Source organism: Mauremys mutica, chromosome 18 (genome assembly GCF_020497125.1).
Source record: "Mauremys mutica isolate MM-2020 ecotype Southern chromosome 18, ASM2049712v1, whole genome shotgun sequence".
Lineage (NCBI taxonomy): Eukaryota > Metazoa > Chordata > Testudines > Geoemydidae > Mauremys > Mauremys mutica.
This window is the reverse complement of record NC_059089.1, coordinates 20,110,670-20,123,582: the sequence shown is the minus strand read 5'-3', so window position 1 is coordinate 20,123,582 and position 12,913 is coordinate 20,110,670. Positions and strand designations below refer to the sequence as shown.

Here is a 12,913-nt window from a genome sequence, read left to right as displayed (position 1 = left end):
GAGAACATCGCTGGCTGCACACGCACACGGAAAGCCTCTTGGTGTGGCTCCTCGGCTCTTTGATTTGCAAGGAAGGAAATAAGACCTCTTAGTGCAGCAGAAGCAGCAGCTGTTGGCAAGATGCGCTGGCAAAGCTGATCAAAGGGAGAGCTTCGATCTACTTCATTGCCAGGGCTGGACTTACTCTTAGTCTAAGAATTGGAAGGAAAGAGAGAGACAGAGAGAGAAAAAGAGGGAGAGAGAAATCCTTCCAGCACTGGGAAGATGGAGGCAAAACCTTTGTTCAATGTGCAGAAGGCTCTGGTTCAGCCCATGCAGATGTGCATGCTGGATATTCCCCTCAGCGTCCAGGATGATGATGTGAGTACAGAGAAAGCAAGTAGAAGGGGTGTTCTGGTCGAGGGGGTGGGATGGGGCATAAGGGGCCGGGAGGGGTTTTTGATCCCCACCCTCCCATCCAACCAGCAGCGTTCCTGGGAACGGGGAAGTTCTGGTGAAGTTAGAGCTGCCGAGGGCTGGTGTGATCTCCTTGAGCAACAGTTTGTCTGTCTCTCCTTTGCAGAGGCGTATTTTGCGGCAGGCTGTCCCTTGCTCTTCCAAAATCCAGGGGACCAAATGTGGGAGGAAGGGGTCGGGGAAATGTTTCTAGAAAGTTAAATGCATTTCGCCAGTCAAAGCAAAAGAGGATGTTTGTCATGTGAGGTGGGACAACGAGTGAAACCCCATCTCTGTGTCACCCCAAGGCAGCCCGTCGGTGTGGGCTGCCATGTGTCAATGCAGGACAGTTCTGATGTGGAATTTCAGAAGCACCGTTCAGCTGCAGCGCTTAAATCTCCTGCACAGGCTTTGTTTTACACCTTCACTCACTGTCTCTCCAGCTGTTTAGCAGTTCACTCTGAGTTAGTCTGCTCGCTATTACTGTGGTGCAAACCCCACTGGTGCAACTCAGAGTGGAATTTGGCCCATTAAGTGCAAAAATCCTGTTTGGTGCACTTGGGAATCTCCTCCTCAAAGCTGCATCCAATGCCTGGAAATTCAGAGGCAAGGTTCCTTCAGCAACCTTAACTCTGCCCTATGTGTGAGTACATTACAGACCTGATTACCCAGCGCTGGGCCATGTGACACGCTGCACTGCTCAACGACCCGATATCACTGCCCCTCTTTCCGTAGGCTTAGATGCACGCGGGTGGCATCTGGTCTCCCTGTTCATACTGCATGTTGGGTGATCATATGGTACCCAGTTCCTGGTCCTGTTGGTGTCTGGAACAAAACTGCTTCTGGCTTCACTGGGGGCAGAATTGTGCCCATCATGGGTATACCCAAGGGGGGCAGGCGGAGTTTGGTTGTTGCAGGGACATTAAATCTGAATTTCTTGACAGCGGTGCAATTAACGTATTGATGTTGATGTCACACTTATTGCTTGAGTGATTATATTTATTGATGTGAGTCCCATGTGGTGGCAGTGATTTTAAAGAGACCCAAAAAAGACAAAGAAGGAGAAGACCCTTGTGCCTCCCCTCCCCCACATGCCCAGGCGACAGGTTTTGGTCCCAGCAGGGTGGGAAACTCCCAACAGGCCTTGCTCAGCAGACTGGTAAAGTGTCTCCATAAATAAAAAGTGACTGGCACAGCAGCTGCAATTAGATACACCCCAGGGCTTTGGCCAGGAGCTGCTGGTTGGCTGCTGTGGCTGTGGTAATGAGGATACCTGCGTGGCTGCCGCACAGCTGGCTGGAGCTAGGTAACCGAGCTGTGCATGGGGAGGTGCTCAGCACCTTGCAGCTCCCACTGCAGTGACTGAGGCTTGGGGGCAGCCCCTGCTTCTCAGGACCGGCTCGGAGGGGCATGGAGTAAGACAGGGAGTCTCGTGTTTCAAGGGAGTGAGGAGAGGTGTGCAGCCAACCCGCACCCTCCTCCAGTGCTGGGGCGAAGAGGGCCGGATCCTGCCAGCGGTCCCGTTGTCCTGACACTTCTATCCTCTCATTCTCCCTCCCATGTCTATTGTGCTCAGCGCTGCAGTATCTGAGCACCGGATTTGCCCGTATCTCTTAGGGTAGTGCCTCCTGGCATCCTGTTCACTGTTTGCTTTCTCTGCAGTGTGTTGGCAGGTTCCTTAAGGCTAGGGTGACCAGGTAGCTAGTGTGAAAAATCGGGATGGGCAGGGGGTATTAGGGTCCTGTGGGGGATAAGAGATCCCTACATAAGACAAAGCCCCAATAGTGGGATGGTCCCAATAATATCAGGACAGCTGGTCACCCTATTTAGGACCAAGGGGCTTGGACAGCCCTAACCAGGCTGAGTGTTTTGTTGTCATGTAACCGGATTCCGAAGTGTCGTGAGTCCAGAATTCATTCCTGCTGGGCAGGGAAAGCAGGTGCTGGATTTACCTGTGACTGTTGGAGCATTACCTAGGGAGCTCAGCTGGGCTGCCCCGAGACAGGTAGAGGATTCCCTGAGAGATTATTGTAAACTAAGGGAGAGGAAAGCCTGAACTGGATCGTTATGCTCACTGGAGCTAGCCTCTCAGCACTGAGTTTAGGAGAGGAAAACCCTGGCCTGGATTGCTCTGGAACGGCCTCTCCTGTTAATGTTGCTCCTGGTTTTACTGCACAAAGTCAAATTTGCTTTTATTTCAGAGCACAAACACTGTATTTTAGGAGTTGTTTCCATTAACCCCTTTGCAGCTGCTGGAGCATGTGCAGGTCTCTGCAGCCAAGTCACTGTGAGAGGCCCAGTTAGTTGGCTGGAAGGTCGGGGTGTATCCTGGTCCTGGGGGAGCTTGTTTTGGGGATGCCCCTGGCTCCACCAGAGAGCTGTGTTTGTCCGTGAACATACCAGCTCCGCTGTTCAGGATGGAAGGGCTAATGGGCATTTCCCCATGGCCTCAGGTCTGGAAAACATTCCGAATTCTGCTCTCAGTTACATTGGAGTGAGTCCGAGGTAAGAGGAGTCGCTCTGGATTTACACCAGCATCGCTGAGCACAGAATCCGTCCCAGCTTTCCCATTGCAAGTACAGCTCCGCGTACAGCTTGTGCTTTGTCCTGCCACTCTCCTACCTTAGGAGCGTTACAGCGTAAAGCAGGGCAACGCTATACACACAGAGGGTGTCAGGCTAACTCCAAGGGAGTCACTCTTGTGCATCATGCGCAAAGCAGTGCTGGCATTTTCCAACTTCTTGGCCTTCCTGCTTCTAGCAGAGAGCACTTGGATTCCAGCTGGGCGAGTGTCAGCAGGCAATGCTTGGGAGCAGACTGCGGCTTTTGAGTAGAAGGATTAGCATCTGCAGATTGGAGACCAGCTCGTTCTTGCTGTGTATAAACTTGTCTGAGTCCCTGCCATCCCTCTGCAAGCCTGGGAAGAATTAACTCTGTTGGGAAGTCGGGGAGCAGTTGCATACAGATATGCTGGCAGAGCTGGCATCCTTTCATACTTCTCCTCTGCTGGCTGGCACCGCTCACGCCATAGTGGAAACTTCCGGGGGGGAAATCCAGAGCCGTATCTCTCATGTGCCAAAGCGGAAACTCCACTTGAACAATCTCAAGTGCTCACTCGCGCTCTCTGCCCCGGGGGAGGTCAAATTGAGCATATTATTCCCGGCATGCCCATGCTTATATCTTCTGTTGCTGAGCTGGCAGCATCAGCCGCCCGCTTGTGCCAGGACTGGGAGACCTAACCCGGGGAGAGCCAGTCATGGGTGCCTGCCTTGACATTTCCCCTGAAGGAGGAATCTCAGCTTCCCAGGCTGCCTCTCTCAGTGGAGTCAAGTTTGGAAATCTTTGGTGCCCCTGGACCGTTGGGTATTTGGAGAGGGGGATCTCTGCACCCTCTGACCTCCATTCTCCAGCCCCCAGGAGATCCCCAAACAGACTCTTTTGGAGACGTATTTCCCAAGACCTTACACGGTCTCTCACTCCCCGCCCAAAATTGCAGGCAGTGATTGTTTCACCCTAACCCCTGGCTCAGCAAACCAACTTCACCCCCTTCCCAGCCCAGGGAGTGGAAGCCTGCCCAACTTGGAGTGCAGTCTCCAGGGACCTGCGTTCAAATCCTGCTGCAGGTTACAAGCATGAGAGGAAGGTGGTCTCCTCATCCCCAGTGGATCTTTGTCCATGTAGTCAAACTACACAGTTCACGAGGGGCGCTGGCAGAGCTGCGTGGGGGCCAGGGTGTGGGACAGCAGGGGATGTTGTGGGTCAGGACAGTGGCGCATTGGCAGAGCTGAGCGGGGGGCATGGGCAGGGGATGCTGTGGGTCAGGACAGTGGTGCATTGGGCAAAGTTATGTGGATGAAAACTTGTCCTGTGTCTGCCCTTCCCTGGACGTGCCTCTAGTCAGTGAGATCATGTTCTCAACTTCCCAAGCACAGAAATTCATCCAGCTGCAGAAGGAAGAATGAATGAGCAAATGATTGAATACATGGGCTCCACCGCAGTGAGCTGGCTCCAGCCCTGATCTGATCTGCTAGCCAGAGAGAATTTGAAGGGACCAGGCGGGGGAGATAAAAAATGAACTTCACGCAAAGGGAGGCAGCGGCTTCCCCAGCACTGCAGGTCCCAGCCTGCGCTGCCTCAGCAGAGTGTGAATGCCAGGGGCTGAGTCACTGACCCCCTGACGCTCTTTCCCAGAAGCTCCCAGGCATGTCAGCGAGTCGTATTCCCTTGCACTTGATGATGCTCACCCCCCACTCCCCCCACAGTGGTTGCTGTAGGCTCTGCTATCTTGCAGTGGAGACACGTAGCCCTGTGCACCCTTTGCCAACAGCATAGCACTGCCAACAGACCCCGGCAGCGCCTCTTCCCAGCTCCACCTCTCTGCTCCCTCCCTGATTAGGCACCAATACCACCAGGTTAGCAACGTGGCGTCTTTGCTGGCTGCTTTAGGCTGCCATGTTCCACCCCAGAGTTGGCTGCATTTCCGCAATGGGTGAAGAGATATCCGGAAACATACGGCGGAGCCTGTTTGTCTTAGGGTGAAAGATGCTTTCCACATAGTTTCAGTCTCCCTGCTGGGTACTGTGCAAGCTTCTCTACACGCAGCCCAACCCCTGCATCCTCGGGTATCCCAGACCTTCAACACGTACAGCACTCCTGGTTCACTAGAAATAATCACTGCCAATTCACTTGACTGATTTCGGGGGATCTGCAGGTAGAGCAGAGATGAATGCACAGCAGGGCTGTCCAGCTGCACCTTGCAGGCACTCTGCACTGTGTGTGTGGATGAAAGGAGTTAGCTCACTCAGGTAAGCCAAGCTAGCGTGTGTGTGAGAGATCTGCTCCTCCTGATTAACGTGCTGGAGTTTTGATTGTGCATTGGACTCCGATCCCAGGACATTTCCTGCAGCCTCCACTTCTACCCCTGCCAGCTTGCATCCCTTGGGGCCTCTTGGCACAAGCTGCAGCACGTGTTCATTACACACGGGCTTGGGTTGCTTCGCAGCACGAGGTCGTTGGGAGCCTCTGGCACAGTGGGCATTCGGGGACCATCCCATGGAGTCATTCCCTACCAGGGCGCAGCTGGGATTCGGTTGCCATTGCAGCCCTGGAAATGCTGCTCGGCAGCTCTGGGAATGGGGTGAGAATGCAGGAGCCCAGCTCGACTGAGGGTATTTCAGGGGATACGCGTCGGTTGGTGGGGACCTTAATTCACGCCCCATCTCAGTAGCTTGCAGCATAGAGAATTTGTCCCACCTGAGCATCTCCGTTCAGGCTCAGCCAACGCCGCTGTGCATCCCTTCGGGATGGATGTTGCAAGCACATTCATGCTGGCCTGTTTAGCTGGCACCAATCACCTCTGGGTCACGGTGTTTCCTGTGGCCGGGAGATGCTGTGCAGTGTTCAGAGACCCCAGTGAAAGGGGCAGTTGCAGGAGAAGGCAGAGAAGAGCTCCTGCTCCTATTGTTTTCATGATCAGCTCGAGGGATCGATCCGCCTGCTACCACGTCTGTGATGAATGAGTGATGTAATGGAGTCCAACACCACAATGAGGAGAGTGCTGGAGATACGATGGAGACGGGGGCCAGGGAGGAACCTAGACAGCTAATAGATATTTGACTGTATGGATGGTTAGACAGACCACTTGTCATAAGAGGCAGAGTGGGCTGGTAAGCAGGGCATTGGCCTGGGTTTCAGGAGATCTGGGTTCTATTCCTGTTGTGACTGTGGGCAAGTCACTTTGTGCCTCAGTTTCCCCCTCTGTAAAATGGGGAGGATGATGCTGACCTTCCTTTGTAAAGTGTTTTGAGAGCTACTGATAACACGGGATCGATAAAACTACCGTTGCTGGGCCTAATTTTCAAAATCTGGGAAGCCCAGGGCTGTAGTCGGGGGCGGGGAAGGTCTGGGCAATTGCACGACTAATTGGTGAGTACCGTTGTCATGACTGGGGGCTGCAGATCAGGTATTTGGACTGAATGGCTAGTGAAGTATTTTTGCACCCAGTGCTGCGGCTCTTGGTTTTTGAAAAGGAGGTCTAAAGTGTGCGTTAGCCGTGCCAAGCTGACAGGTGTTTAAACATGACTTTTGTCCTTTGTCTGCACCACTGTGTTTAACCTCCTCTTGGGTAACATGCTGCATTTTCCCAGTGCATCTGTATCCTATTGTGGGGCTTATTGCAGTTCCACTGCAGCACGATGAGAACTTGGCTGTTCAGTGGGAAGCAGGAGGGCTCCAGTGGATGTATAAGCCTGTCCAAGCATCCCTTGGGAGGAGAGAAGGATTCAGGCTGTCGATCAAGGGGGAAGGACAGGCGTGCGGGAGTACAGCAGGATCTGGACAGGAGCTCTTGAGGACAAATGGGTACAGGGTATCAAGAGGCCAGATGGGCAGGGAGAGGACTATTGAGAGGCACTAGGGGAAGACAGAGACGGGCTCGGGTCAGCTGGATATTGGAAGGATAGCTGGCCAGGATGTCTGGAGGACGGAAGGATTTCGGTGGGAGCTCAGATGGAGAGGGCACCAGAAGGAGAGCTGGATGACAGATTCACGTGGAAACACAGAAAGGCTGCCTGCAGCTGGAGAAATGGCGCCCCTTGCTGTGGCCTGCGCCTCTGGCTCTGATTAGGATCTCGTCTGGTGTGATTCGGGGCCAGGAGAAGACATCATTTTCCAGGTATGCAGCTGCTGTTGGCCCATCTGGCAGTAAAGTCATAAGCCTTTCCCGGCCCTGATGGGAACTCCTGGCCTGGCTCCAGGCTCAGTGTCCAGGACGCGCCCCTCCCGCAGGCGAGGGGGAGACGGACAATTGGCTTTGTGTGTTTTTAAAACAGAAGTAATTGCACTGGGGGCCCTTTGCTGAGTGATAACAAGCTCCTGCCCAACAAGCAGTCTCTGTGCAATGTCCTTCTGTAGGCTGGGGTGCAGCACACCCACAAAAACGCCTCTCCCTGAGAATGGGGCCCTTCCCCATTGCCCTGAAACCAGCCAGTGGGCAGCAGAATTTGGAGCGCTCCCCTCACCTGCAGGGAGTGTCCAGGTGCACAGGAAGAGCTGTCTAGTAATTGGAGCACAGATCTGCGGGGAGGAGTTCTGGGTTCTACTCCAAGTTCTGCCACTGACTTGCTGTGTGACCGTGGGCAGGTCACTTTACCTCTCAGGTTCCCTGTCTGTAAGATGGGGCTTGGTAACCCCGTCCTCCCTCACAGGGGCTTGTGAGGGTTAGCACACAAAGTGCTGTGAGGCCCTGGGGGCAAGGTATTGGTTTGGCCCTCCTCTCGTCATCCAGTGCTTTTGTCTAATGTATCAAGACCTCACTGCTGCCCAGGGTTTAGTCTAGACTAGAGCCCATTGAACGTGGTGTTAAGTGACTCTCAGTAACTCCCGTGGGGTTTGGATCAGGCTGCTGGTGTCTGAGCTTATACAGTAGCTTGGCAGGTTCTCGAACCTGTGCCCTGCACCATGGGACCCAAACCCTTGAGCTGACATACCACAGTGAGTAGGTCCGGGCGAGGGGCATTGGCAGAGCTGTGCAGGAAGCTTGACTGTGGCTCGCCCACCCCGGCTTCAGATAACGCCCTTGGCCTCTTGCTTCCACGACTCAGCAGAAACAATTGCAAAATCCACCCCAAAACAGCAAGAAAGGCAAACCGGGAGGGATTGCTAAAGAACCTGGAGTGCTTTGCCAGCAAAAGAGCAGCTGTGAAAGCCGATCCGAGAAGGGGAAATCAATGCACTGGCTGCTGCAAGCAATGCACCCAGGCTTTTGGGGGCATCTCTGGCATATTTGTAAATGCTTCATCGAATGGCACTTTACATTACACGGCTTTGCCAACTGAACCAGCAACATCCGCACCCAGAGAGACAGTTGGAAGCTGCAGGATCAGGAGAGACCAGTGCAATATGTCCCATTCTGATGTTACACTCTTACAGGGAGCGATGCACTGTACAGTGTGTCAGCCTAGGGGTTTGGCTCACTTGGTGCCTGAGATCATAGGTTCAAATCCCCATTATGCTGTAAAGCAATGCAATCAATCCACTCCTGTACAGCAATGCAGTACACTCAGTCCAGTGTTGTATTACAATGCACTGCATGTTCAAATGCAATGTATACAGTCAGTTCCTGGCTATAGCATGCTGCAATGTAATGCAGTGCAACACAACCTCTTGCCATTTATATAACCCACATCAAAGCGCTACATAATGCAGTTACAGAGAAAAATAACTGTGGACACACTTATTCCAATATGAGAGGGCCTTTCCCCTGTTTAGCTTATGTTGCTTTGGAAGGGGTTTAATAAAAATCAAAACAGCCACTCTAATACCAGAACAGCAGCAATCATAAGGGGTTATAGCGGTATAACTATACCAGGGTAACTATACCAGTATCACTGGTAAAACTGTCCCATGAAAACAAGCCTTAGGTGACATAGGAGCACAAGTCCTTGTGTGTCTCTGTCACTTGGATGCTTTTCCAAATTCCACCCCTTACTCAGAGATGTTCCTGAAGGTCCGTCCCTCTTTGTTCCCCTCCCTCTCTGTGATGTAGTTACCTGCACAGCAAGTTTGACTTCAAAGATATTAGAAAATATTCTCCACTCAAATGGGCTAATTAGTATTTCACATGCTGATTTATTCTTTTAATATATTTTCCCCAGCACTCTGGAAGCTGGAAGGTAACCACTTAGTTTTGACCTTAGATCCAGGCTCAGGCACCAAGAGGCAGGGGATGGAAAAGACATTTTAGGGCCCATTTTACGCCAGTGCTGGATTGTTCAGTGCTTTGTGCAGTTGAGCTTTAGGAGTAAAAGCGGGCTGCGAGCTCTGGGTCTCTTAGGTTTAACACTGTCCTATGGCACATACAAAAAGAACTTTCAGATCAGCTGTAATGAGCTAGTAATTTACTGTCTACAGCACTTGACAGATTCAAACATCAGCTAATCAGACCGTGCAAGGCTCCTAGATGGGAAGACTGTTGTGCCCTTGCACACAGAGGATGTGCTCAGGTTCCTACAGTGAGTCAGAGGCAGAGCCAGGGTTAGAACTCGGAAGGGCTGAACTTCCAGGTGCATGCACAATCCACTAGAGCAGACTGCCAGCCTCATACCCTTTTACTGGGGTTTAATCCTCCTCCCCAAGTAAAAGCTTTCACAAAAGGGAGGCCTGGTGCACAGGGGAGGCAGTGTGGCCTAGAGGATGGAGCATTGGATTGCGACTCAGCAGAAGGTTCTAGTCTCATTTCTGCTGCTGGGTGACCCTAGGGAAGTCTCAGCCCATCTCTGTGCCTCAGTTTCCCCATCTGTAAAACCTGATAGATTTTCATGGAAGAGTGAAATGTAGAAGGTTTCTCTTTTAGGGACTGAGCATAGAGAGTGCACTGCTGTATCCTCTCACCCATCCACATGGCCCTTTTGGGTCACAAACTTCATTCTCCAGGGCTCCCAACCCAGCTCCTTCCCCCCACACTCACTGCTAACAACTTCCCAAAGGGAATAGCCCTGCGATGCTGAGAGCCTTAGGGAGTAGCCTGCTGCCTAGGAGCAGCACATCCCAAGCTGTCACACAGCCCGCCTGCCTCTCCTGGCCTCCTCATCAGCATTAAGTGCCTCCCTGTCTGTGGCTGTGCACGCGTGAATGGAGCAGAAGCGTTTTGCTGATGTGCCTGGCTGGTGCTTAGCCTGGGTTTGGATTAATCGCCAGTGCACAGGCTGTTTGAATGGACTGACGGCAATGAATCAAAGACATTGGCATGTTTATCTCACACGCTGTGTCTTTTCCACTGCCCCTGCATTGGAGATGTTATCGGGAGGGTGGAGCTGCAAGCTAACAGTGGGACTGTTTCCTGGCGATGGCAGTCGTTCAAAACAGCACACCCTCTCCCCATGCTCTCAGCACAGAGCACCAAGCCCTTCTGCGGCGTGGCGCGAGGGATGGGCTGGTTTCTTTGGAGGAAGCTAGAAACCACAGAAGACGTGATCCAGACCAAATCCTCCTCTCACATCCAGAGGTGTAAATCCAGAGGGTGTTCTGTCAAGCCAGTGAGGTTACTCTGGGTTTGCACCAGCCAGGCTGAGAGCTGAATTAGGCGCCACGAGGCATGAGGACTGTGTCTACGCTGACAATTGTAGACCCCCCGTGTTCTGTACGGCCCCTGCAGTAGGCATTTCGAGTGGTGTCTCACCCTGTTCTGAGCAGGACTGGATGGCAGCGTGGCTGGCTACACTAGGGTTACCATGGTTGCTCGTCCTAGTGGGGCTGCGTGGGTGCCAGAGAAACAGTGGGGGACTGCCCTAACATTGTCATTGTCGGCCAGGCCTATTGTAGATTCTCCTGCCTGTCTGTGCTCTATTCCCTGAGAATAACCCAGCCGGTGACGTGTGTTTCATTTAACAGGCCTCCCGTTTTCTTTAACGTTGGTTTCAAGACTCAGCAAAAACCGACTCAGCAGCAAATGCCAAGAATAACCCCACGCGGCTCTCAGTGCTTTTCATCTTCAAAGCACTCTGCAAACATTGGCCGGTCGCATTAAATGGGAATGTAATTAATAATCCCAGCCAAACCCTTTGTTTGCCCAGAGTGCAGGCAGAGAGCTCTCTGCGAGGGGCCCTCTGCTTTGGAGCCTTGAGGGCTGAAATAGCTCCGGTGTGTTGGCCACCTGGAAGAATTGTTTTGCTCAGGCTTCGGAAGAGGGAGGTGCCTGCTTTGGGGGTGTTCTCATAGCTTGTGTGGTGAGTGGGAGTTGGGTGCCGTTTAGCTGAGGAAGCGAGGGGGCTGTGTGGGGGTAGGTGCCGGGTTTGGTTATACGTCCCTGTTCGTGGGTGTCGGAGGCAGCGAGAGCTTTCAGAAGGGCGCTTCTTTGTGTACATTTATCACTGGAAATAAATAAGTAACACAGGGTCGCTGCGGTGCCAGTCCCAGCAACACGCACTGAAGGCAGCGTGAGCATCAGTCAATTTGATGAGACTATATTGGTGTGACAGGCTGGCCAAGGGTTGCCCCTCCCTTGTCTGTCAGTCAGGTAGGAACCATGCAGGCGAGGGTTACTCCTGGGGCCTGATCTCCTGTGCCCTTTTGTGCTTGGCCATGGAAACCTCATTCACACACCCAGTCATCCCGCTATCCAATGCAGTCTCAGGCTCCTCACCTCCCTAGCAATTCCCTCACACTGGTTTCCTCTACATCACATGCACACGCCAGGGTAACGTCTGATCTCTCCAGAAGTGTAGGCTGGTGAAGTTTATACTGTGCTGTTAGAGGCAGGAAGTCTTTGCCCTCCCCGGCTGTAGGCCCAGTCGGTTTATTCAGAGCAGGCCTTCCCTTCAGAGACCCTGGAGAAGTTTGCCAAAGCAGAGCTTGCCTCAGGTGGGGAAACGGATCCTCTACAAGTCAGCCACCTCTCTCCACCCCTGGCCCCAGTGGGATGTGATCAGGGTGGGACAGCACGTGGTGAAACTGCCCAGGTGGTAACAGAGGACATCAGACCCCGGGGCTGTGAGGCCAACACTTTTCACTGGCACTAAATGACAGTCCACTAAGAGACCCAATGGCAGGTTTGTGTGGGGATGGGGTGAGATGCTGCAGACCCTCCCGGTGAGGGGCATTGCAGGGCCAGGCTGCATAGGTGCTGGGGGTGCTGCCGGACCCCCTGGCCTGAAGTGGTTTTCATCATATTCAGTTTGGTTCAATGGTTCTCAGCACCCCCACTATACAAATTGTTCCAGCACCTGCCAGGCTGCCCCATTAGGGTGCTTTGCCCTGACTTCCTTTTCTTTCCTCCAGGCTGTGTGTCTACTGCTTTCCCGGCTTTATCTGGCGTGTGGGTCACAGGCCAATACCAACTAGAGCATGCGCTTTCCATGAGCCGTCAGTCCAGACTCCATCACTCAGACCATATCTTCCAGCTGCGGCTGGGAGGCTCCAGGGAAATTGGGAGTGAGGGCGTTGGGTGCTCCCGTTGGGCTCCAGCAGACGGACATTCATACACCACTGAGCACCTAGAAATAGCTTCCCCTTGTAGGAGGGGTAATGTAGCAATATTGCATTTGAATGAGCAGCGCTGGCGGGGTGCCATTGCACAAGCTGTGGGACTGGTGCAGTTAAAGCAACTTTAATGGTCAGTGTGCTGCAACCTGGGAAAGAATTGCCACTTCCTGCAATTGTTTGATCGACCTGCTTTCAGTGTACGAGAATCAATGACTGTGTTTTATCCACTTCTGGTGGTAACTGTTGCAGTGGAAAAATTAGACTGAAACGTGGGTAAAATACCACGTGCCAGATCCTCAGCTGGTGTAGGGCAGGGTAATTCCAGTGGAACTATCTCAGTTTACACCAACTGAGGACATGACTTGATGTGAATGGTTCCACCCTAAAGCTTGTGTCTGTCACTGTATTTCCCTCCTCGTTCATTCTGTTCACCTAGCACCCGACGTCCCTCTATCCCATTACTGCTGGTGCGAGAGCCTTCTCCTCTGCAGCTCCTGGA

General features: G+C 52.8%; 1 protein-coding gene across 2 annotated transcripts in view; it reads left to right on the top strand.

The window, feature by feature from the left end:
* The window catches only part of RALGDS (ral guanine nucleotide dissociation stimulator), a 103,324-nt gene that overhangs the window by 28,690 nt on the left and 61,721 nt on the right, over positions 1–12,913 (top strand). Inside the window, exon 1 of one of the 2 annotated variants that reach the window (XM_044992211.1) lies at positions 223–360. The exons of the other annotated variant lie outside the window; for it this stretch is intronic. Within the exon in view, the coding sequence (XP_044848146.1) occupies positions 265–360 (96 nt within the window). The 5' untranslated portion in view covers positions 223–264. Of the gene's footprint in view, positions 1–222; positions 361–12,913 lie in introns of those variants that run through there. 2 annotated transcript variants of the gene reach the window in all.